The 25,452-nt window shown below is 48.5% G+C and overlaps 3 protein-coding genes across 4 annotated transcripts in view; 1 reads left to right on the top strand and 2 right to left on the bottom strand.

Annotated features, from left to right (window-relative positions):
- Positions 1 to 2,683, bottom strand: part of efcc1 (EF-hand and coiled-coil domain containing 1) — a 17,061-nt gene extending 14,378 nt beyond the window's left edge. For both annotated transcript variants that reach the window (XM_056606080.1, XM_056606082.1), the window contains exons 1-2: positions 1,623 to 2,683; positions 896 to 1,383 (exon numbers count right to left, since the gene is read on the bottom strand). In XM_056606080.1, the coding sequence (XP_056462055.1) occupies positions 896 to 1,383; positions 1,623 to 2,333 (1,199 nt within the window). In that variant the 5' untranslated portion in view covers positions 2,334 to 2,683. The remainder of the gene's footprint in view (positions 1 to 895; positions 1,384 to 1,622) is intronic.
- Positions 1,419 to 14,514, top strand: cfap92 (cilia and flagella associated protein 92 (putative)). The gene is made up of 18 exons (XM_056606396.1): positions 1,419 to 2,605; positions 2,792 to 3,061; positions 3,410 to 3,775; positions 4,704 to 4,888; positions 5,477 to 5,696; positions 6,164 to 6,266; positions 6,992 to 7,068; positions 7,228 to 7,362; positions 7,744 to 7,931; positions 8,208 to 9,109; positions 9,266 to 9,460; positions 9,944 to 10,223; positions 10,564 to 10,728; positions 11,177 to 11,341; positions 12,276 to 12,429; positions 13,052 to 13,266; positions 14,066 to 14,223; positions 14,319 to 14,514. Exons 3-18 carry the CDS (start codon positions 3,418 to 3,420, stop codon positions 14,512 to 14,514), a joined length of 3,696 nt encoding a protein of 1,231 aa, XP_056462371.1. The 5' UTR covers positions 1,419 to 2,605; positions 2,792 to 3,061; positions 3,410 to 3,417.
- On the bottom strand, positions 14,195 to 25,452 carry acad9 (acyl-CoA dehydrogenase family, member 9). The gene is made up of 18 exons (XM_056606083.1): positions 25,180 to 25,452; positions 24,888 to 24,981; positions 24,676 to 24,777; positions 23,714 to 23,820; positions 22,976 to 23,076; positions 22,432 to 22,510; positions 21,881 to 22,055; positions 21,358 to 21,431; positions 20,841 to 20,916; positions 20,583 to 20,653; positions 19,602 to 19,721; positions 18,105 to 18,233; positions 17,391 to 17,470; positions 17,167 to 17,293; positions 16,735 to 16,812; positions 16,164 to 16,292; positions 15,109 to 15,181; positions 14,195 to 14,855 (listed from the first exon to the last, which is right to left on the bottom strand). The coding sequence occupies exons 1-18, from the start codon at positions 25,354 to 25,356 to the stop codon at positions 14,755 to 14,757; spliced, it is 1,893 nt and encodes a 630-aa protein (XP_056462058.1). The 5' UTR covers positions 25,357 to 25,452; the 3' UTR covers positions 14,195 to 14,754.

The following is a 25,452-nucleotide window of genomic DNA, read 5'->3' as shown; positions in this document are numbered from 1 at the left end:
TGAAAAACTCATTTTGGACCATGAATAAAGACAGAAATCTATCCACGGTCATTTTGTATTCATCGTAAGACATATATCGTGATGTATCGTCAGATGATTGTTTGACATATCAATATATTGATTACTGCATTAACACTGTATCATGATATTATCTGTATTATGGGCCATGTATCGCGCATCGTATTGTGAGTTACCCTGTGATTCCCACCCTTAGAAGTAGTGTAGGACTACAATCGTACCCTGGACTTGAAACGCACATGTACTTTAAGGTTTACAGCTTGGTGTTCCAATAGTCTTGACCTTCCACCTTCTCTTTCCGTTTCTATTCTCCTTTCATCCCACACACACCCTCGCCGCAATGCCAGATGACCGCGGCCTTTCGTGTTGGAAGTGGAGCCTTCTCAAGGCCTTGGCAGTGGAGTTAGGGTTAGGGTTTGCCTTACACTGGAGGTGTAAGGCAAACCTGTCTCCCCTTGCATAACGCTGCGGTTATTGTCGTCGTTAAACGTAGCATGTTCTCCTCCCACTAGGATACAAGCCCTACAGTGTGAAGTCTGCAGGTGTGGGTTCACCTTTGTGGACCGTAACATGTGATCTATTCAGGTGTTGGTCTACATGGAGCACTGCATGTACCCTGTACAGGTGTGTTCTCACCTGTATGGACCATACCATGGGGTGGTCCATACAGGTGTTGGTCTCACCTGAATGGACCATACCATGTGTTCCAAACAAGGGTGTATCTAACCTGCATAGGCCGTACCAAGTGTTCCATACAGGTATGTGTATCCAATCAGAACGGGCGGTACCATGTGATCCATCCCCCCAAATAATCGATCTATCCAATCAGAAGGGGCGGTCCCATGTGGTCCAACCCACCCAGGTGTGTGTGTCTCACCTGTAGTAGCAGAGCTCCGCCTCCAGCCGCAGCACGCGTCTCTCCAGCACCGGCACGTTCCCCGCCTTCTCCTCCAGCTGCTTCACCTTCCCCATGCCGGTGAGCACCGCCTGCCGGGCCTCCTCCATCCGCCGCCTCGTGCCGGCCTGCTCCCTCTTCAGGGTGCGGTTGCTCTCCTCCAGGGCGGCCAACGCCTCCCTGGAGGAGCTCACCTCCCGCTCCAGCCGCTGGTTGCAGAGCACCACCTCCTCCATGCGGAGGTCGGTGGAGCTGCGGAGCTCCTCCACCTCCCGGATCAGGCTCTGGAGGCTGCTGAGGTCCGCCTGGTCCGGGCTGGTGGTGCTGGGGGGGTTCTTAGTGTCGGCCGCGTCGCAGAGGCTCCTCTGGGCGGCCTGGTGGTGGCGGTGCTGCTGCTGGTGTTGGTGCTGGAGGGCGATGAAGCAGCCCTCCTCTGGTTTATGTCTGCCGTGGCTTTTCCACAGACCAACCTGGGGTTGACAGGAACGGAGGAGTGGGGGGGATGGGGAGTTACGATCACTCACAGGATATGACGCGTTATTAAAAAAATCTGACAAGTTTTACTTTTTCAACAGGCGTGCGTTGAACCGCCCCACGCAGCCTGCGAAACAATGACGTCACCTCCGACAGGTATGGGCCCGCCTACCTACCCGGCGACACTGACATGACCCCTGACCCCTGACCCGTGTCGCGGGAACCGCGGACTCACCTGTAGTGCCAAGCACCGGGCGTCGCTGCTCTGCAGAGCGGCTCGCATATCCTCGACCAGCTCCCTCAGACTGGCGTTCTCTTCCTCTATCTTGGCGATGCGGTCCTCCGCCTCCTCCAGCGCCACTATCTCCTCGTAGCACTCCCGGGTGCAAGAGCCCAGCCTGCAGGAGGAGGCATGCCTCCCTCGGCGCTGGCCCCCCTCCTCCGGGCTGGGGGACGCGGTGCCGCTGCTGCTGCCACCGCTAACCGACAGCAGCCTCTCCCTCCGCCGTAGGGGGCTCCTCAGGCGGATCTGGGTCTCGATGTGCTCGCTGTCTTTCCCCACCAGCAGCCGGCCGTTCTCGTACTGGCAGCCGGCCTTCGTGCTGAAGTAGCCGCAGAGCAGAGCGTGGAACTGACGGAAGGTTAACTCACCGGGTAGGTTCTCGGAGACCTCCTCCTCCCCGCACTCTGACTCTGAATCCGAGTCTTTGTTTAATCCCAGCACCTCACACAAGACGTGGAAGTCCTCCGCGTGGACTTTGCCGCTCCCCTGGTAGTCCATATGATGGAAGATCTCCTGTAGGTACTGATCCAGACCCGTGGCCAGCACTATGATCTCGTTCTCCACCCCGCGGTCCAGCCCATAGTGGAACGCCAGAGTGCTGACTATCCATTGCGTCCTCCGTGCGGGTCGACCGTAGGGATCGTTCACGTCAATCTTCTCCATAATTTCCAACGAGAAACATTCTATTGGAGTGAGGAAAACCCAGAAGTAGCCCGTCTAACTTCGAAAACGCCTCTGTGTTTTTTGAGCGTTTCCATTCTGGTGTGCAGGGTAATAATGATGACACGGAGACGCACAGCAGCTCTGCAGAAACCCAGCAGAGAAGGATTGAGCCGTTTTGGGGTCGGAGCCGAGTTGAGTTTTTTGGTACTACCCCCAAAACGCAATAGGAGCGCCCCCCGTTCCTCTGTACATGTTGGTCAAACGTAAACATGGTGAGCCCACTTTTTCTTTCTATAAATTGCATTCGAAGATATTCCCAAACAACGCATAAGTACAACTTTTCATTTTGCATTATTTAGAAAAACGCAAATAAATCTAGATTATTCAGGACTGTTCGTTTGATTAGGCGCTTTTGCAAAAATGTAGTTTTGGCCCCTATTTCCATATGATCCAAATAGGTTTACCTCAGAAGTTCAGAGATGCATTGCAGTGCACCGCTCGCATGGTTCCTGGACGTGGGTCTTCAGGGACGGGTCTGGTTACCAGGGCGACGCAATGCACTTAACCCCCTGGCCGGAGCGCAGTTCTCATGGGTCTGCGTGTGGACGCCAGACGTTTCCTTCTGCTCCGGTGCATGAGGGGTTCGTACCGTTTGATTGCGCGGACGTGGAGCCTGAAAGCTGATCCAAGAGAAGGCTTACCTGTCCTTTTTTAACTTAATTTATAAGGTAACTTGGCAAGGAAAAAAGTACAACTTTTACTTGACTCTAACTGAGGCAACTGTAGCAAATACGTTTTGTTTATTTCATTATGTTCAAACTCAAACTATGTCCATTCAAAGCATGTTGTCGTTAGCGATGTAATGTGGATTAAATTCCAGACAACAATTCAAGTGGATAAACTGCGTTACTGCACTTTCCCATTGTTGGTGTGCACACACAAGATTCCTGTTGTCTCGGGATCCAGGAAAACAATAGGCCTATCTGATATAGACGGTTCCGAGTCCATGCGTTGGAACTGAAGTATTGCAGTAATTACTTCCCAAATTGTTATGCTTTTCCCTTTTTTCAACACAGCCATCAAAATGGATATCGTCACCACAGATGTCGTTGACCCCAAGTCTGACATCTGTCTCACGAGCGATCCAAAGCAGTCCCAAACAGAGAGTGACCTCACATCCTGTATAGCTGATCGAGTGGTGGACAAAGGGCCAGCAGAAAGCCTTCCCCCCCGGACCGGTCTGGCCCCCGGGGGCCAGACACTGGTCCGTGAGACTGGTCCCCCTGGTCGGGTACTGGTCTGTGCGACTGGTTCCCATGGTCAGGTACTGGTCCGTGAGACTGGTTCCCATGGTCAGGCCTTCACTAAGAAACCTCCGGTCGGTATGGATGACTCCTATGAAGTCACCTGGACAGTAGAATTCGCCGTAGCTGTCCCCAGAGGTAACAGACTTTAATCGATGATCAGTGGTTGTTCAGTTGAAATTGTGGTGATTATATATATTATTATATTGGGCAGAATCGTGTATTTATGGTGTTTGATTCCTACATTTACATTAACATTAAGGGCATTTAGCAGACACTTGGATCCAAAGCGACATACAATAAGTACATTTGTCAGAATTTACTTAGCCGAGAGGTTGTGGGTTCAAATCCAAATGTCTGCAGTCTACCTGTAGACCTCCTTGTGTGAGAATCCTAACCCCTACCTGCTCCTGAATGACCTGGATCTAAAAAAAGGGATCTCTGTACGCAGCTTGGATAAAAGTGTCTACCAGGAGTTAATCATAGTTAGAGTCCAGCGTTGTATTGTCTATTATACTGGGCTATACATTACTGGTCTTCAGAACACCTTTAACCTACATTTACATTCACATTTAGGGAGTTTAGCAGACACTCTTTTATTCAAAGCGACTCAAAATACGTACATTTCTCAGAAGAAAGAGAAACAACAATATATATCGCTGTCGGAACTAACAATCGCAAGGTTGACCTATTCCCTGTATGCAACAGAGATAGCTAGGATAAGATGCTACACAATGCTAAGTACTACTTTTAAGTGCAAGGAGGTACAACATACAATAAGAGCGTGTATTAAGTGCCAGGGAGTACAACATACAATAAGGCCCAATCCCATTTCTACCCCTTACCCCTTCTCCTTCCCCCTCCCCCTTGTTTTGAAGGGGGAAGGGGGAGGGGTAAGGGGAAGGGGTAAGGGGTAGAAATGGGATTGGGCCTAAGTGTGTAAGAGGGGGTTAAGGGGGTTAAGGCTAATCAGAGTCGAGGTGACCTCTGACCCAGCGCCTCTTGAGTCTTTAACCTGGTGATGAGGATGGGTCCTCCCGTCACTCACCGAGCCGTTGCCCTGCAGGTGAGGAGGAGGTGAAGCGTGAAGGGAGGGGCCCCCGGGCTGAGGCCCCGTCCGAGGGGCCCGCCAAACCCCAGTCCTACTACCACCTGGAGGCCCGCCTGCTGCCGGGGCTCACGGAGCCGCTCAAGGCCGACCTCGTCGTGATGGGGCCCGTCGTTAGGATATACAGGGACAACGAGTCGAAGGTATGTCGTCGTGGTGACGGGGTCGTGGTGACGGGGTCGAGGGGACGGGGTCGTGGTGACGGGGTCGAGGTGACGGGGTCGTGGTGACTGTGCTGAGGTGACGGGGTCGTGGTGACGGGATCGTGGTGACGGGGTCGAGGTGACTGGGTGGAGGTGACGGGATCGTGGTGACGGGGTCGAGGTGACTGGGTGGAGGTGACGGGATCGTGGTGACGGGGTCGTGGTGACGGGGTCGAGGTGACGGGGTCGTGGTGGTGACGGGGTCGTGGTGACGGGGTCGAGGTGACGGGATCGTGGTGACGGGGTCGAGGTGACGGTGTTAACGTTAGTGTCCCATTCATGGAAAACTAATGGAGGACCATTCAAAGGAGCCAAGACAAGATTGATTAATATAGTTAATATGGATCTTTTATACAATGTTTTACTAATATAACTACGAATACTAATGTATGCATACAATGCTAATATAATACTTATAATACTTAGGCATTTGAATCCTAATCACATTTCCATTCTTCTCATTTCGATGGAAGAGTAAGCTCCTCTGCCGCAAACGGATCTCTCTCCGATGTCCCCCCCCCCCCCCAGACCTTGAGGACGTGGTGTGAGGGGGACCGGATGTGGGTCAGCTGGTCCCACTCCTTCAGGGTCTCCGTCACCAGAGAGCTCCTGGAGGCCCTCCTCTCCCACACCATCCTCCTCCGCGTCGTGGAGGGCCGGGACAAGGTGGGGAGCCGGGCCCGGAACGACCGGCCCAAAGCCTTCAGGCCCCTGCTGGCTCGCTCAGAGGACGACGCCGACGGCTGTGGTGAGCTGGGTGCTCGCGGTGCAGCGCACATCCACCTGTCGTTATGTCGCGGGTGGGGTTTGGGGTTTACAGGGACAGTGCACATTGACGCACACAAGTTCACTGCTGGGCGAACGGCTTGTCTTCAACTGTTGTCCCTGGGCAGGTGACCGTCATGATGTAGTTCTGCTGCAGTGAGTGTGAAGTAAATGTTTGAACTCCGTGTAAGGCTTTGAAAAACTGACTGTTTATCAGCTCTGAATTGGGCCTAGATGGTGTAGTGGTGAGGGTGTGTGACCTCCAGCCGAAAGGCTCTGCGTTAAAATCCTATTTTCCATAGACTACCTATAGGTGTCTATGAATGATGGATGGGCTAACCCTCAATTGCTCAATAAGGAAAAACGCAGAATAATAAACGGTAACCTGGTGATCATTTGAATGATAACGTAATCTGGATGTTCTGAATAAAAAGCTAAATTGTCCGTAAGTTGTTGTCAGGGATAGAGTGTCCTGGCTGAGGGAGGTTACTGAGAGAGACCCCTCAAAAATGTCCAAGAAGAAGAAGAGCCATACCAAAGCAGAAATACAAAGGTAGGATTATTACTTCTTTTAGATGATTCATAGACCCAGTGCAACCTGCAGTAAACCTCTCATGGAACAGCTCAAAGAGTACTCAAGTACATGCTTTCTTTCTCTTTATGTGTAAGAACAATATGCATTCTAAACTGCAACCAATTATTTGACAATCTGAAGTAGGAAAGTTAAAATTCCATTTCAAGGTTGGGATTACATTGATTGTACCCCTTGAAATCTAAGTCATAATAGATTCTAAATCTGTTATTGTTATTGTTAAACTTGTAGATAATTGACAATTTAATGAACCAAACAATGTGTTTTTTTAGCAACATAGATGGTTGAGGGGAAAATGTATTTTCTGTGTGTTTGCTGCCATCTAAAGGATAAATTATATCTTAGCACAACCCAAACATATTTAGTCAAGTTTGTCTAATAGTCAGATTCAATGGTAGTTGTCTCCTTTTTAACTGGTGAACCACATAATGGTTTGATTCATATAATGTAACACAGATATATGTGTGTTATTGCTGGTTATGTTTTGCTGTTAAATTGAGTCCCCATGTAGCTTAGTCTGTAAAGGGGTTAGAAAATACAGGGCAGAAGATTCACATAAAAAAACACCCACAAATACACATGAAAGACACACTTTCTGTTGTATAGTAGTATTCCATATACTTCATCACCTAGTCTTGTTGGTGTGTGTGCGTGCGTGTGTGTGTGTGTGTGTGTGTGTTTCTCAGACCTCCCGAAGAGAAAAGCCACAAGCTAGGACGCAGTGTGAAACTACAGGAACAAAGCAAGGACACCATAACATTAGGTAGGCCAGACTTCAGTATACAATTCAAAATACAACTATCGCTTTGAACCAATGTATCAAATAACCTAGCCCATTACTAAAGTCATTTCATTTGATTTATTGATGTTTGTTTAAATATAAAATATTTATTTCTGTTATTATATCTTTCCATTACCATAGCCAATCAAAACAACAAGACTTTGGCTGCATCTCACAAAAGTGGTCTTCAGCCATACGAAACAGCCTTGGACCTTGAGAACATCAAGAAGAACGGCCTCGCTTGGGTTGAGTGTCGACCACTTTGTCTTGTGGCAGGTAACAACTTTCTTTCACCTTCACACAAAAATTATACTGATGAAAGTTGAAGGAATGCTTCTCAAAGAACAGTCCTATTTTCATATCAATGCTGTGTCTATTACATGAATGACATAAAAATTGAATCAAATGCGATTTCAGTCAGTAACTGCATGATCCAGAAATGGATGGAACGGCACTCAAATAGTCAACAAATAACCAACATAAACATTTCTTCCAAAGCTATAGATTAATAATTTATCCTTTTTTTTTATTCCATAAGAACAAATAAAATGCATATAATAAGAGAAAAGGAAATCAAATAATTGACACAGATATTAATGTTTATGTTTCCAGTGAACCGTCAAAGAGATAAATACTCTTGTAATGCTTGCTTCTCAGGAGCGACCTCATTGGCTGAGAGATTCTCTGTTGTCCGTCCATCTGCTGTCTTTGAGGCGCTGTGTAACATCTCACTGGACCGGGCCTTGATGTCAGAACAGCTCAAGGCCGAACTCAACCCGCTGGTCATCACAATCCTGTCGGCCAACTCCCTGCCTTCCACCCCCATCCCTTTCCCCGTGCTCCGGGTATGATGAACTTTGTCCGAGTGGAAATAGATATGAGTCAGCCGTGTGTTTTAATTAATAATGCATGGTAGGGGTTAGGGTATCTTTGATCATGATGCCCCAACCTTCTCCTTAATGACCTGAGGACCCTTTAAAGACCTGATTCTCCACAAATTCACTCTAGGTCACTTTTGATTGAAATTACTAATTCCGAAATAAGGCATAAAACTAGTTTTCCCTGGATTGGCCATTTGTTCATGATCATGACAGGGCTCTCTGCTATGTTTGTGTTCTCAGGAGAAATGCCTGCCCGTGTACTGCCAGTACCAGTTCCACGAATTGAAGATGCACAAGACGAAGCCTCAGCGCCACGGCGCGCACGTCCACTTCGACGACGTGCTGGTGGTCCTGGCGGGCTCCATGGGTCGGGGCGGGCTGCGTCAGTACCTCACGGGCCCCCCGCTGGAGATCCAAGTCCACGACCGCGACAGGAAGCCGCAGCAAGCTCCCGTTACCTCCGGCCTGTTCGGGACCCGACCGGACGACAGCCAGCTGAGCAGCGTGGCCTTCGTCGCTCGGAAGCGCACCGCCCAAGACCCTGCTGTCAACCAGGTGTACGAGTCTTACGGCGTAGCACACCTGGACCTCTCGGGGCTGGTGTTGGGCCAGAGGAGCTTCAAGGTGACCCTTCCGATCAGGGGCGGTCCTCCGCCTCAGCTGCTGGGCAGAGAGAGGCCCATGTGGGAGAGGAAGATGACGGACCTGCCGGGCGATGCCGATGGCCGTGGGAAGCAGCCCTTGGAGCAGGGGCATTACTTTGACTCCAACGCTCACCTCAAAGTCAAGGTGGAACTGGCGCATCCCCTGTTGTGGGACGCAGACCCCGCCGTCGGATCTGACGAACATCCGGCGTTTGGCCGCGTGGTTTTCGTTTTCGGTTCCAACAATGTCGACGTGTTGACCAAGCTGAGGTCGGAGATTCTGAAGATCAACGCGGCGGCGTTCAACATCGGCTCTTGCTCTTCCGTGTCCCTCGACAGGGTTCTGTCCGAATACCCGTTGAGTCCGGAGGAGAGCGAGAGCAAAGAGCTGGATTTTGTCACGGGGTTCCACGTGCAGGACGAGCAGAGGCACCTGGTCGTGGTCGAAGGACTGAGACACAAAGCAGTGAAGCTCCTCTGGGAGACCATCCCTCAAAAGTAAGTAAGACCCAGAGGTTTTGTTTATGTGTTACTCCTCTTTCCCCTAACGTTGTTCAGCTGTGTTGTCGTCGTGGCCAGAGAGCATCAAGGCCGGCGACTCAAGGCCGAAACTGCAAGCAGCCACTTGTGTGTCTGCTCTGTGATGTGTTGCAGGCTCGGCGGATGCACGGAGGAGCAGGTGAGGGTTCTCTACTCCTCAGGCATGGGTTTCTTCAAGCGTATCTACGGCTCGCTGGACGTGGGGCTGAGTCCTGTTCATCTTCACCGGCCCCTGGAGGACATCATGGGGAACCCCCAGGTCTACGTCAGGGACATGCTGCCCCTCTCCACCTTCCAGGCCCTGACCCGGTACTGCTCAACGTAGTCTGTAGCAGCATCTGTGGAATGGGTGGAAAAGCGAGGGAACTGGCCTCAACACCTGGGTTTGCAGGTTGTCTCGTCAGGGGTTGGGCTGTCGGTTGGCAGCAGAAAGGTCTACTGGTATACACCCTTGAGCAAGACGCCCATCCTGCTCGTTCATGATATGTATCTAAATCCAAAATAAAGGACTGCTTTGGACGGAAGCGTTTGCTATTTACTACCGTATCTAGACGGTAGTAAATAGTAAGAACTCGCCAGTTCGGTCAAGAGTCGGTTTAATGTTTGTTTTTATTGTCATTCCTAAAAGGCCCATTACGGGGCATAAAAAAGGGTAATGTGCTGAACTGAATCACCGCTACTGAATGGAGTTCAGTAGCGGTGATTCAGTTCAGCACATTGCCCACACTGCCCTTTTTACCGCTACTGAATTCCATTCAGTAGCGGTGAGTTAAACCCTCCCGTTTTCCGTAGGCTGAGCCAGCTGTGTCAGGCGAGCAGGTTGCTGGAGGCGGTGCGTGGCGACCTGCTCCCCACGGTGGACATGATTCGCAGCGTCAGCAGAGACCTGGGCACGGTTCCTGGGAGGACGAAGCAAGAGATCCGAGTGGAGGAGGAGGAGGAGGAGGTGGGGAACACAGAGGTCTCCTCCTCCCTGTCTGCCAGGGAGAGGAAGTGTGTGCCCCTAGACATGAATAACACAGAGTTCAAGGAATGGAAGAAGAGGATCAAACACACCCTCGACTATGTTAAGGTTTGTCAAAACGGGCCTACAGTATTCCATACGCCTACTATCTGGTGTCTTGTAGCATATAAACTAAGGGCTAAGCCAACACTGACTATGTTAAGGTTTGTAAGGTCTACATTATTCAATATGTCCTATCTGGTGTCTTGTAGTATAGTAACTAAGGGCTACGCTAACACTGACTATGTAAAGGTTTGTCAGGTCTACAGTATTCCATGTGTCTGGTGTCTTGTAGTGTAGTAACTAAGGGCTAAGCCATCCATCCACGGACTATGGTCAGGTCTGTCAAATTAAGTAATCTAATCCTATTGGGGTGTCCTGTCCTCATTGATGTGAAACGATTATGCAGGAAAACATCAGGGAAGTCCAACTCAGGAGCGGCCAGATTCAGAAGCCCAGGCGGGCTGAGTTCGGCCCAGAGCCTGCCGAATTTAGCCAGGTGCACAACTACAGCATCCAGACCTTCAACTCACACAGGAGGGGCTTGGAGCTGCTACGTGAGGAGATGGCTAAGGTCTGGAAACGAGTGTTATCCATAACGCGTAGCATATCTTAACCCTCGAAGGCAGCATGTCTTCAGAACACGGCTACAGGATAGTGAGGTGGCCTGGGGGGTTAGACTGCCAGCTCGAGGGTTCTGGGTTCGCTAGCTTTATCAAATGTGGCCCAACTTGTTAGCATGGATCCCTGATAACATAATACCGAATCCCTAAATGCTCCTTGATGATGTCACTTTGGAGTGGATAAAAATCAGGGTATCCCCAACTGTTCTTTCTGTGAACCAACTGGAAGTATTTTTGGCTAAGGTCACCATGATCGAGTGAGAAGTACAAGGCAGTGGCCTGCATATCTTTTAGAATTTGTTCAAAAGATAATCCCCTCTTTTATGGGATGTGTGGGGTGGGTCCACAGATTAAAACCACCGTTCCAATTAAAGGACTCGATTGTACATCTGTCTTCAGGAGCCCGGCCGAAGGTTCACGTACAGCCAGTTGTACCAGAGTGCTACGCTGGAACCAGGCGGTTTCACCGACGTTCCTAGGGGCAACGGAGCCGCCTTCGACTTCTACTCCCCCCGCGAGTACCCCCCGCACCCAGACCAGGCGCGTGTGGAGGAGCTGAGAAAGGTGATGTCATGGCCCCCTCTCATTCTGACGCAACTCGGAGGAATGTAGATCGTTTGGGCGACCGTAACGGACACGATGTTGGGGGTTGATTTAGACGCTTGGCCGCTCCTTCACCCGTGGTGCTCTGCAGAGCTGATCGTAGCGTAACGGGATAGCACGTGACTAACATGGCTGGATTCAGGGCCGCAGAGAACTGAGCCTATCTGAGGCTCCAGCACAGATCAACTATCACCCATGTTTCTGGAAATGTTAATTCCCTCCAGTCTCCGGTGTTCATGAAACAGACCGTTTGAATTGTTGTTGTTTTTTATAAAGACCCAATTTTACCAACGGGTATGGTAAAAGGAGGAGGATCTTTTCCTTTAATTTATTTTATTGAACTGAACACTTCCAAACAGCGGCTTTGCCCTCCATTTTCTAAACAGAACAGTAAATACAACCCTGCGCATGTGCAGACATGATCAGAACCTCACTACTAAATGCAGAATCATTCAGAATCTTGGGGTTCGTTGGTGGGCGTCTCCTCTCCAGCATAAGAAGGGAATTTGAAGTTCCAACTTCAAATTCTTACGGAGTCCCACACGTTTTCCTGAATACGTACACTATGTATACTTTATTTAGCTTTAATTCGAATAAATGTTCAGTGAAAACTTGCATGTTTCATATCTTCGTACTTTATAAACGCAACATCCCACTGTTATGTTTAGTCCCACTTATGATGTAATCAGTGGATAGTTTTTCAAAACCTGTCCAATCTCCCCTCACACCTGGTGGCATGGTGGAGCCTGTCAATGAATTCCCCCTGCAGTGGTTGTTTTAAAACTAGGTCATGCAGCACTATAGCTTTTACTTGTGAATGTGTGTGTGTGGACCTTCAAGTTTATGTTTACCTTCACGTTGGTGTGTGTGTGTGCGTGTGTGTGTGTCCGTCCAGCCCTGGGAGGAGAACATCCTCCACGCCAACACTCTTCGTTCCCCGCTGACCCGGGACCGGTGGCCGTGGTGCCGACGGTCGCTGGACTTCCAGCTCTACCCCAGCGCGCCCCCCTACTTCGGACCGCCTCCCCCCGTCCCTGCCCGCCTGGCCAGTACGTATGGCGCCTCATGAGGGCAGCTCTTCCCTGATTGGTTCTGGGAATCCATCTTACCTGTCATCCACGTGTGTGTGTGTGTGTGTGTGTGTGTGTGTGTGTGTGTGTGTGTGTGTGTGTGTGTGTGTGTGTGTGTGTGTGTGTGTGTGTGTGTGTGTGTGTGTGTGTGTGTGTGTGTGTGTGTGTGTGTGTGTGTGTAATCAAAACCTCTCAATGGGGGCGAAATGGAGAGGGGGATTTAGAGGTTTTTGGTTTCAAAACCTTGCTCTCTTCTGGGCTTTCTCTCTATCTTTACAACTCTCAAATGGTACCTACAGCAGCACCTTTAAAATAACCCCAATAACTAAGCAGTGGCCAGGTTAAACACTACAAGTGCTATTGACATTTTATAGAACATGCTTTCTCAACCTTGTGGTCGCCCTTCATAAAGTTTGAGGCGCGGGAGATCTTGGATGTAAAAATTATTAGAATTTAAGGATTTTATTTTTAATATTGTTTTTTACGTGAGGTTAATGACAGGGTTTGGTTTTAGGAATCCCGGGATTGGGGTTCAAACTGGTATCTGGAGCCCCTCAGCTGAGTGTTGCTGCCCCCTGCTGGGCGTTCTCTTCCTCTTCAGGGGAGGGCCCTGAGCAGGAGCATCTCCTGCAGGTCGTGGGACATCAAGGCGGCTGGACCCGCGAGGTGTTGCCCTCGGGGGGTTCAGTCCCCGACGACCACAGCCAGCGGCCGGACTTCAGGTTCTACAGGGGAGCCGGCTCAGGGAAGCTTCGGGACATACTGAAAGACGAGCCCCGGAAGTACTCGCTGAGGACACCGGGATTGGCGCTTCAGGTAAGCCTTTGTGTCCGGTGCTAAATGTGGAGGCTCAACTACACTCAAGTCTGCCGAGTTTTCTGAAAAGTGACATTTGAATGTTGATGACTACTTGAACCCGTTTCCCCCCACAAAAAAAAGGTTCAGGGCCATTTTGATTCCAACTTATTCTTAATTATTTTTAATTATAATTTGATACCCTTTGCGCCCGCCAGAAGGTGGCGTACACGAGGCGACCTGTGTGACCAATGCCTTTAGCCGGCCCTGGCCTCACGCTCAGTGCGAGAGTTGGCCGCAAAAGTTATTCTGAAGTAGAATTAAACAAAAGAACGTATAGGGAATTATGTTATACTGGTCAGCGTCAGGTTTGAACCCAGAACCTTTTGCCCTCAAGACAGGAGCGCTGATCATCCATCACACTTTGCCCCTCTTTACATTTAGAGTGTTTAGCAGATGCTTTTATCCAAAGCGACTTACAATAAGTAAGTTTGTCAGAAGGTGAAACAACATATCACCGTTGGTACAGTAAGGATGTTCCTCTACAGTGGACAGCCCTTGTTTATTTGTAGAAGCTTAACAGTTTCTTAAATTAAAGTCAAGTACCGTACTCTTTAATTTTAAGTGCATGTTTTTAAGCCTTTATTTGACCCCAATTTTGATACGTTTATTCTCATTATGTAAAGTTTGCCCTTATCTTTCGAACCATATTTTCGCTCATTAAGAGTAAACAAATCGCTATGCTTGCCCTGGAAGTTACTTTGTTCTAACATTAAGCCTTTCGACTCCCCGCCTCACGTTGGGTCCTACTCCGCCGCAGCCCCTCCCTGCCCTGGCCGTGCTCGGAGGGGGGTCCGACGAGGACCCGGAGGCCCAGTGCAAGGCCCTCGCTCCGGGGCCGTTCCCCGAGAGGAACCTCACCGCCGCCCACAACGCCATCCCCCGCCGCCCCTCCCAGTACCAGAGATACAGATTCACGTGAGCTCCAGACTGCGAGTCCACCTCCTTTTTTTATTGATGCCAGGGGACATGTCAGCTACAACACTGCGAGTGTCTCCTGTTCCCCGCCGTAGGAGGTACTGTGTTCCGCGCTCGCTCCTCCACAAGAGGAGAGCCGCGCCGCTGACGGAAGCGGAGAGGGCGTGCCTCAGTGCGGCCGCCAGCCCCGACGCGGAGACGCACCGAAAGAACCAGGGCACCACGACCGGCCCCTTCAACACCGTCGTGGAGGTCCGGACTCACAGAGAGGTCGCCTTGTACACCCAGTAGGCTCATAAGCCCCCCCCCCCCCACCTTAACACTTTTTCTGAATCATACTCAAACCACCTCTTTAAAAGATAATTGGCACTTACGGTTTCCTAAAACAACACCACCATTAAACAATGCAACACATTCCTCTGCCTTACTGCGTTAACTTAAGCAGAAGATTGTTTTTTTTAAACTTTGAATATAAATTAATATGTACAAGCTAAGGAGGGAGTGTTATCGGGCATCGTTGCACGGAGGACGTCAGAAGGTTCTGTCCAGCGGATGAGCGCAGACGTACGCCCTCTTCTCCAGAATCTGCTCGGCGATCTTCTTGATGCTGGCGTCGTTGTTCTCTGGGGCGTCTGCAACACAGAGGCGTGGGGGTCAGGGGGGAATCGGGAGTTTGTTTGAACTTGACAGCACGGTACATTTCTGTGCTCCACATTGTCGTGTAACTGGTAAAGTGTTCCATTATATACAAATGAAGACAACATGATCATAGCAGGTGGTCGCTGACGGATGCCATGTGGACGGGGGATTTCTGTTCCATTTCCGCAACACATGCCGGTCGTCTGTATGTTTGTCTGTTTCCGATTAGCTTTAGCTTGTACTCACGTTTCTGCAACTGGGTCATCATGTAGTTGTTCTTGAAGAACGCCTCGGCGCAGAACGTGTTGGCGAGCAGCACCTAGACGAGAGGAAGGAGCAGGCGTCACATAGGAGCCAGACAAACCGAGATGGGATGATTGCAGTCCTGGTGATCAACGTGCCTCGTTCACCTAGCCACCATCTTGGCTCTCAATGCTACATGGGTGGTGATGGACCTGAATGAGGGAACACCCAGCTAGCTACCTTTTAGAACCAAAGATGGTGGCTAGGTGAATAAGAACCATTCAGTTGAAGTTTCCAAACATTTGTTTGAACTGTAAAAATATATAGATACGATAAACAAGATAGGAGCTCGCCCAACTATGTGGGACTGAGGAACATGTTTGGCCTGACGGCCAGCACATTTTGTTTAGTTTCCCTCTCCCTGGAGTATTTACCAGAAGAGAACCTCCTCAGGCCAGAACATACACAACACAGCCTGTTTTCTTTTTGCTTACAAATACCAGGCCACAACAAATTTGGAGCCGAATAAAAAGCCACTGGCTTTGGTTTAATCTCCTTCATCATATTTCCCTCTGCTCCAAGTTTGTGTGTCTGATTTAATAGGAACCATACCACCTTACTCGAACACAAACCAAGGCACCACCGTTTTATATTTTCAAACAACAGTACACAAACAGTTGTGTTGCAGTGCACCACGGCAGTGTAAAAACGATGGGCTGTAGGCTTTAGCCGACACCATTCTTTAAACCAGAATAATGTATTAGTCCATGAAAACTCTCCTTACCATGCAGTGAATGGTCCAATACAGGTCGTAAAGGAGCAGGGATGGGTTGGACTCCTTCAGGATGCTTACAGGTAGACTGCGGACATTGGGGATCGAACCCAGAACCTCTGGTTCTGGGTTCGATTCCCAATGTCTGCAGTCTACCTGTAAGCTTCCTGTAGCCGTAACAGGAAGCTTACAAAACTTCAACGAGACACAGCTGAACAAATAAAGGTTCAATCCAAAACAACACAACTCGGTTGCCCTGTGTCTGCGGCGGGTGGGGGGTCGGTACCTCGTGGTCGTGGTTCCGCAGCCCGATGCTGATGGAGCGGCTGGCCCGGGACAGCACGGCCGTCATGGCGAACAGGTTGATGATCACGTCGGCCACGCGCTTCAGGACCAGCTGCTCGTCCACGATGGACTGGAACGGACGCGCACGGAGACAGGGCTAGGCGTTAGCTCGTTGTGGTTTGATACCTGTACGTCAGAGGGGAAGGCCTCTCCAGCAGCCAAACGCATACTGTGTGAGGGCCACACCCTGTCGAGGTGGAACTTTTGGTATACTGTACACATGCCCAAGTGGAGCTAAGGCTTTTGAAGGTGTACAGCTTTCAAGTCCTGTGCCGATTCATTTTGGTATTTGTAACATGTCGGAGGTGAACAGTGGTTATATCTTAAATTGATGTTGAAAAGCACTCAAAAACCCTCCTCACTTAAAATGTTAAGTTATACGAATAGCTAATGGGACAGTGACCTCTTCTGGCCGAAACAATCTGTAGTCATTCATAAAGGATAAAGGGCAAATTTTTAATAGTAAACGACAGAAAACTCAGCAACAACAGATTATTCTAAATCGAGTTCACCTTTCCATATCGGTACAGCACACTCTCCACGGCCGACCCGAAGAGGTAGACATTTTGTTCCAATTTCAGGGCGCTGTCCTGTGAAGAAAACAGAACAGTCGGCGTCTTAAAAACGTTGTGGTCAGCAACAGACAGGCAGGCAGTAGTAAAACTTCATTGCATGTCCCTATGTGCCCCCCTGATGGTGAAGCCGTAGTCCTCTCGTTTACATATCCGCCTTCACGTTGTGTTAGAGACATACGTTTAAATCAATTAAATTTATCAAGGTCCCTAATGTGTAGTCTTTTGGGGTAAAATAAACAGCTAAATAACGAAATAGTAAGGTTGAAGCTAGTCTTATTTGTCACAAAGGAACATACATCTACAGCTAGCCGCAATCGACGTATGCATCATTCATTGTGTGTCCAGTGCATCCCAAAGCGAAGGCCTCACCGCCAGGCTGGGGTGCACCAGTCCGTCTTTGCCCGTCAGACCGAAGTCCTTTGTTCCCCCAAAGGAGCTGCGCAGCTTCTGGCCCATCATGCCCACGGCCATGCCCAGGTTCCCCCTCTTCATCTCCCTGGGGGCACACAGAAGAACACAGGCTGGAGAACGGCCCCCCCCAAAGCCCCCCCCCGGAGGGTTCCAGAAACATTCTGCAGAGCGCAGACACTCACTTGATCTTTCCAGTCAGGATCTTTCCGGCGTACTGCATTCCCGTCAAAGCGATGTACATCCGGAGGATTTCATTGGTCCCCTAGAGGTAAGAAGGCGGGATCACCATTTGACAGTTTAATGCAGACTCCTTGTAGGGTGTCTGCTCTGGCTCAAGCCGTGAATGTGAAGGCCAGGTTACACTTCTGTGATATCTGCCAAGGGTCTCAAGGTCACCAGAGTGTGACACACAGGCTGTGTTTTATATGATGAGTAGTGACACTAATTAAGGAGACTACAGGTAGTTACAGTTCAAAGGTTTGGAGCCCATGAAGATGACACTAAATAAATTAGAAATACAGTCTAGACATTGTTAATGGGGTAAATGACTATTCTAGCTGGAAACGGCTGATTTAATAGAATATATACTGTAGGTGTGCAGGGGACCATTTCCTGTGATCTAATGGTACATTGTTTAGCCAATCGTGTTAAAAGGCTAATTGATGACTAGAAAACCCTGGCAATTATGTTAGCAGCTGAAAACTATTGATAAAAGTGTGAGTTTTCATGGAAAACATGAAATTGTCTTGATGCCCCCCAAACTTAAAACTGTCGTATTTTGCACGACACATCCGGGTCACATGACCAAGACCACCGTATGTCTCAGCATCAGCCACGGCGGACCCACAGCGAGGTCTCAACACGGAGGGGTGGTGAGAGCCGGCCTTGGGGGTTACCTCGAAGATGAGCAGAATGCGGCAGTCCCGGAGGTAGCGCTCATAGGCGTAGTTCTTGGTGAAGCCCAAACCCCCCAGGACCTGCAGGGCCTCGCTCACACAGATCCAGCTGCCCTCTGAGCTGAACACCTGCACGCACACGCACACACACAATTATTATTATTACTGCCATTATGTTCTAAACATATGATGATTAAACACCCACACACACACGTTATAATTACTATCATTATAATATATATAATTTATGCATAATTAAACATGCACACAACCACTCACAGTTATTATGACTACCACACAAACAGTTTTATGGAACCACTCACATAATTCTATCATTCATTATTTATAGTTATTATTATTATAGAAAAAACATCCCGCAGGACTGAACGTGCCTTAATAAACGTGATGCAATGTCAACGGCCACACAAGCATTCAGATCAGCGTCAAGCACCCAGCATTATGGTCTGGTTTCTCCCCCCTGGGAAGAGCAGAGGCTAATGCTGTAATCCATTTGGATGGTACGCCGGTACGTGCAAGTTGTAAGTCGCAAATCTCCCAGCTTTCTTGCGGCATTTCACGGAGCACGCCCCCTTTTGGTCGTAGTATCTCGTCGCTTAGAAAGTAGAGCGAGTTCAGTGCGGCCCAACGTACTACTCGTCAACAAAAATGGCTGCGCCCATAAAGAGATATTTTCTTTGTGTTCGTTTCACATGCTAGTTTGAATGTAGATTTTAAATGCTTTTACACACTTGATGACATTACTACTTTATGCCCGTCACCAATTTATGCATTTTACGGTCTTGCTGTGCGTGCAATACAATGGAAAGTTGTTTGTTTTCGAGCTGGTTTGCTAAAGAGGCTAATGTAGCTAACAATAACAATGACTAGCCAATGAGAAACGGGAATATATACTACGACCAAAAGGGGACGTGCCTCCGCAAATTCCGCAAGAAAGCTGGGAGATTTGCGACTTACAACTTGCGCGTACCGGCGTACCATCCAGATGGATGAGAGCATAACGCCTCGTGCCCACTGCACCGTCAGTCAACGGACGTCAGAAGGCGTGGCTGACGGATGGGGGAGTAGTCTTTGCAGATGCATCCGTCAGCCAATCAAATCGGTTCGCCGGGTTCTTCCCGCTTCTTCCTGCTTGTTGCGAGGCAAAATTACCCGCTTTCCCACTTTCCAGTATCGTCAGAGCCCGAGTCGCGTCACAGTGCTTAAATTTGCATACGCGATCTGATTGGATGACGGATCCGTCGCTGCCGAAAAAGTTGAACATTTTTCAACTTTTTGACGGTGGCGAACGCTCCAAGTCAACTGACGGATCCACAATGCATTGCGCGACCGTCCCCATTCAAAGTCAATGGGCAACGGACAACTGACGGAGGTAGTGGGCACGGGGCGTAAGGGCCCTTACATAGTCGACGCAACGCTACGCTTACGCGTCCAAAAGGCTACGCGACGCGACGCTTCGGCCGCTAAGCCCCGCCTCACCTTGACGATGGCCGCCTCCAGCGAACAGTCGGGGACCCCCGGCCGGTCCATCATGCCGGCCGTGAGGTAGGCCATGCTCTCCATCACGAAGGCGTTGGTGGCCATCAGCGCAAACTTCTCCTGCGGCCACAGAGGGGACGAGCCGGGGTTAAGGGCTGAAACGCATTCAATTCTAGACGGAGTACCAGAGCGCTTTATACTCACCCTAAAACTAGGGCTAGGCGATTGTTCAAATTTTGATCGCGATTTCGATTTTAGCATCGATCACAAAATTAACATAATCGAGTTTTTCGATTAAAAAAAATAATATTTTTTTATTTAATCTTTTATAGAAAGGGCAGGACAGCTGGATAGATATTTTAAGATTATTTGAAATTGGAAAATTTATTTTTGACCATTTTGTGTATTTTTTAGAGGGCGAAATTCCGAACTTGGTTTTTTTTCAAGTTCCAAAGTTTCTTTTGGGAGAGATATGTTTAAAAATGTTTTCAAGCTCAAAAATAATCGTATGAATAATCGTGATTTCAATATTGATCAAAATAATCGTGATTATGATTTTTCCCATAATCGAGCAGCCCTACCTAAATCCACGACTTAAAAGCAAACACAAACCCTCAAACCAAAAATCCAACCCTAACAAGTAGGAACCTTACCCCCTTAAATCAAACCCCACCAATAAGAACCAATATGAATAACCCAAACCCTTAAACCTGACCCTAATTAGAAGCCTAATTCTAGAACATAAAACAAAACCTCAAACGGCACTAATAACAACCCCGAACGCTAAAAACAAACTAATAACAACCCCCGAACCCTAAAAACAAACTAACACTAAAACGAAACCCTTGATCCACCCAACAGTAATCCCAAAAATAAACCAACACCCTAAAACCATCCCAAAATAACTACATTCATATTTTGTTCTGACTTTTATATCAGAAATCTGTGCCTTGGCTGACAAAGTAAAACTCTGGACTGTACCTGGATCATCCCAAACTCACTCAGCTTCTTGTTGAACTGCTTCCTGGTGGTGGCATACTCTGCTGTCATTTCTGCCGGGGCAGAAGGGAGGACAGTGTATTAGTCGCGCGCGCGCACGCACGGTTGAGAAGGCATTTTTTAATCGGGCAACTCTGCGTCGGTCGTGAACCTCACGCACGCACGCACGCACGCGCGCACGTACACACACACGTCTAAAAGCGTCCATGTCAGCAGCAGACAGCCATCGTGTCGGCCTACCTATCAGCTTCTTCATCATCCCGGCTCCGCTGCTGCCCATACTGAAGCGGCCTGAGTTGAGGATGTTCATGGCGACCTGTTAACGGACGAAATAAGGGATTTAATCAATCAAAATCAAACTTTATTTATAGTGCGCCTTTCATGCTAAATTGCAATACAAAGTGCTTAACAATGCAATCAAAATAAACAAAAATGCATCAAATGGATTAAGAGAAAGCTGAATTAAATGGTGTTTGGTATGTTTTAAGGTTTCTTTTAAAGGTTGTTCACAGATTGTAAAATGTGAACATCTACACCTAACGCGCCCATATACTTAAAACACAATCAAAAACGGACAAAACCGCCCATGTGTGTGTCTGCTCCCAAGCATTGGGCTTCCATCTCGCACGCTGACAAGGCCCTAGGCATTAGCAGGGCCCCGACAGGTGAGGGCCGTCGGGGGGTTGTCCACCCTCAACGCACCACGGTGTGTGGCGTGGTGAGGGGGTGACACAGGCTGCGCCGATAGAACCAGTACCTTGAATCCTCCTCCCACTTCACCGATGACGTTCTCCAGGGGCACGGGGACGTTGTCATACACCACTTCACACGCTGGGGGAGGAAACGAGATCAAACTGGAGTTCGTGTTGACACTTGACACCCTGAGGCAAGAGCCAAGCGAACACCTTCTGCCAGCCAATGGCAGACCGGTAAAAAGCTGAATCAGGGTTACATGTTCCAATAATTGGAACGGCTGGTCGACCTTTCCACTACATTGTGGACCATGCTATGTGCAATTATAGCTATTTTCCCCTGAAATTGATTGGTTTAACCGGTAAAAAAAAGGACTTAATTTAGACGTAAGTATATAAGTAGTCCATTCATAGCACATGCTCCCATTCAATCACAACCGATGAAAACAAATGTTGAACAGCCTAATTTTCAGCGTTCCAACGGTGATAATAACCTTTAGTATAAATAATACAATCAAGAGCCAATCAAAGCGGCTCAACGCCAGTCGGAGGTCGGCAGCAGCCGAGGGGAGCTGAGGAGGGCCTTACTGTTGGACCCCCGGATGCCCATCTTGTCCTCGGGCAGGCCGCTGGTGATGCCCCCGAAGGCCCGCTCCACCAGGAAGGCCGTCATCTTGTCCTTCTTCACGCCCTCCTGGTCCACCACCTCCGTCTTGGCAAACACCGTCATGATGTCGGCGAAGCCGCCGTTGGAGATCCACATCTGAGGACACACACACACACACACACACACACACACAGACAACACAAAGACACACACGTACATACAACACAGATACACACACACACACAGACAACACAAAGACACACACGTACATACAACACATATAACATAGACACACACACACACGTACATACAACACAGATAAAACACACACACACACACACACACACACACACACACACACACACACACACACACACACACACACACACACACACACACACACACACACACACACACACACACACACACACACACACACACACACACACACACACACAGGTGGGTTTTGAGTAGAGGTTCAGGCGAAAGTCGTAGGCCAAAGTGCTCCTCCTGCCGTCGTGCTTGTCCCTACCTTGGAGCCGTTGAGCAGGTAGTGTGTCCCGTCTTCGGACAGAGTGGCACGGGTCGTTACGGACGCAGCGTCGCTCCCGCTGGACAGCAACGACAAGATAAACACCCGAGTTACTTAAAACACTCTGCGTCTCCAAACAAGGAGAACGTAGATTGAGGAAATAAAAAACTGTATAGTAGTAGTTGTGAAGAAGGGCTCATATTATATTCATTCACTTTAAACTTTTCTTAATTGAACTGTTATTGCACAGTATGTTTCTATTGATTACTGTCTCCTATTTCTGTGACCATAGAAAGAGCTCAATAGGTTTATCGGACATTTTGAATCAACTGTAATGTTGTTTAGATTTTAACAGTGTACACGTGACCAAAAACTGGACAAACCTGGGGTCTGGGTCTGTTTCACTTTTGCTCAAAACTCAATTTCGGTGAATTTCCGCGTAAATATTTCCCTCAAGTTGTGCCGTACTCACGACAACAGGGTCTACACTAGCCGTGTGGCCTCACTGTTCAGCACCAGCTCCCTTCCCTGGGTTCATCCTCACCTTCCGGGCTCAGTGAGGCAGAAGGCCGCCACATGCTCTCCCGACGCCAGCTTAGGGAGGTACTTCTCCTTCTGGGCGTCCGTCCCCGCGATCAGGATCCCCTGCAGCAACACAGTCGTCGATTGGTTGATTGGTTGATTGGTTGATTGATTGATTGATTGATTGATTGATTGATTTCAAATTTGCAAGAAAAAATATCAATTGTCAGAAACAAAAACAAGGATCTTTTTTCCTTTTTTCTTAACACAAACATTGTTTTATAGTGTTACCCCACTTACCCCTGGTGGTATAATATCACCCCTTTAAGGCCCCAGCTAGCTACTCAGCCAGCAAAAGAGCAGGTATTGTTCTGACCTACGATCCTATGTGTCGCTCCCTCTCTCTTTCAATCCACCGTCCCATCCATAAAGACTCAAAGGCACACAGAAAATATAATGTGAAGATGAAGTGTTTTGTGTAGGGGCCATAAAGCAGACATAAATTGTCACATTATCACCATGAAGTCATTAAGGCGATGCTTTTACTTGACTGACGGTGTTTTACAGTCCTATCAGGGGTTAGGGCATGACGCTCTAGGATGCCCACAGATAAACAGCAGACATTGGGTACTACTGAACCCATAACCTCTCTTTCCGGATGGAGTCAAACAGCCTTACCACTCGTTTACTCAGTCCAAGTCAAATTAAGTTTTTGCGACTCCAAAGAAAATAAAAATAAGGGCCGTGACTTCCGTCTTACCTTGAGGCCGATGGCTTGATGAGCGGCCAGCGTGACGGCGATGGAGCCATCCAGAGCCGTGATCTCCCCCAGTCGGGCGTACATGGTGTTGGACAGACCAAGACCCCCTGTGGGGAGGAATGATAAGGCAAAGGGTTTATCTGGCCATTTTAGAAAGCTGCGACTACACCAGTAATTCAAGGTAATACCAGTCCTTTCTAATTGGTTTTAAAATGTGTTCATTTATATGTTTATGTTTTTATGGTTTTCTGTTTATATTATTACTTTGTTTACGTGGTACTCCAGTGCACATTACAGTGGAACTGAGCAATATACATGTACTATTTGAAGGAGCTTTCTAAGAGTAACTGCCGATTGCAAAAAGGCAGAAAACTACAGTTTGAAAATCAAAAATATGTTAACTGTATGAAAGCCCTTTTCCTTATCAGGTTGATTGATAGCTTACCTCACAATCCCACACATATACAAGTGAGTGAGTTCAACACATATCGTCATACAAATGAGTCAACAACATAATGGGTCGGTTCCTTGCATTTAATAGGAGGATTGTGTAATAGGGTGTGTGTACATCGCAATGTCATGTCACAATGACAGCCTTGTATGGTCATTGTTTGGTAATTAATCATGAAGTTATCTTATAGCGCTTTCCTAACCAATGGCCACTCAAAGCGCTTTACAATATTGCCTTAACATTCAGCCATTCATACACACATTCACACAGCGATGGCGGTGTCAACCACACAAGGCGACAGCCAGCGCGTCAGGAGCAGTGTGGGTGAGGCGTCTTGCTCAGGGACGCCTCGACACTCTAGGAGGAGCCGGGGATCGAACTAGCAACCTTCCGGTTAAGAGTGACCCGCTCTACCTCCTGAGACACATTCCCAGGAGGGGTGTGCGTGTGCGTATGTGTGTGTGTGTGTGTGTGTGTGTGTGTGTGTGTGTGTGTGTGTGTGCCAGCTTACCGTACTCCTCCGGGACCTGCATCCCAAAGAGCCCCAGTTCCTTCAGCCCATCCAGAGTCTCCGCGGGGATCTTTGCGTCCTCGTCGATCTTCTTCGAGTCCACTGGATGAGGAAGCAGGGTTTTACAAGGTCAAATCACACAACGTTTGGAATGAAAGATCTACAGCTGGTGCCGTTGTGTATCCGACTTCATCGCTTGCTTTCTGACTCACCATTCTCGTTGAAGAACTTCTCCACTGGTGCCACAAACTGGTTTAATTCCTCTAGTTCTTCATTTCCAATCTCTGGATAAGGGAATACTTCTGCCTTTGAAACAGGCACAATGTTAGATTACAATACATCCTTAAGAATACATGGTACTCAACCATGGCACAGTAAAATGTATTTTGTAGGTTTGGCAGCCTATCAGATAAATTGTTTTAACAGGGCAGACAACTCCATCATAACTGTGGCACATTATTCAGTAAAAACACGAATATAAACCAGACATTAGCCAGTGCTCACCTTGTTGATCTGACCCAGGAACAGGTCCTTAGCATAAGCCAGACTCCTCGCCTGGGTCCTGAAGCAGCGGTACTGGGGAGGATGAGGGACAAACTTCCCATTGTACCGAAGGTTGAACGCAAGTAACGACTTTCCGATATCGAAAGATTTGGAGTTTATAATTCTATTCAAATTCATGGTTGAGTATTATCTTTAAAAATGTTGACTATCTTGTATAACCCAGACGCTTCTGACTCCCTCTTGATACCTTTCACCTACTTCTGTCGCCCGGTG

The sequence above is a fragment of the Gadus chalcogrammus genome, chromosome 13, assembly GCF_026213295.1.
Source record: "Gadus chalcogrammus isolate NIFS_2021 chromosome 13, NIFS_Gcha_1.0, whole genome shotgun sequence".
Taxonomy (NCBI): Eukaryota; Metazoa; Chordata; class Actinopteri; order Gadiformes; family Gadidae; genus Gadus; species Gadus chalcogrammus.
Note: the sequence above shows the minus strand (reverse complement) of the source record. Positions and strands in the feature narration are given on the sequence as shown.

What these genes read in the sequence shown, in the direction of transcription:
- cfap92 (XM_056606396.1), top strand. Translation starts at nt 3,418, where the DNA reads ATGGATATCGTCACCACAGATGTCGTTGACCCCAAGTCTGACATCTGT. An exon ending in CGCCGTAGCTGTCCCCAGAG is followed by an intron (nt 3,776 to 4,703) that starts GTAACAGACTTT and finishes GTTGCCCTGCAG; the next exon opens with GTGAGGAGGAGGTGAAGCGT. An exon ending in ACCTTCCAGGCCCTGACCCG is followed by an intron (nt 9,461 to 9,943) that starts GTACTGCTCAAC and finishes CGTTTTCCGTAG; the next exon opens with GCTGAGCCAGCTGTGTCAGG.
- acad9 (XM_056606083.1), bottom strand. Translation starts at nt 25,356, where the DNA reads ATGAATTTGAATAGAATTATAAACTCCAAATCTTTCGATATCGGAAAG. An exon ending in ATCAAGCCATCGGCCTCAAG is followed by an intron (nt 23,077 to 23,713) that starts GTAAGACGGAAG and finishes GTGTTGCTGCAG; the next exon opens with GGGATCCTGATCGCGGGGAC. An exon ending in GGGCATCCGGGGGTCCAACA is followed by an intron (nt 21,432 to 21,880) that starts GTAAGGCCCTCC and finishes TTCCTCCCCCAG; the next exon opens with CGTGTGAAGTGGTGTATGAC.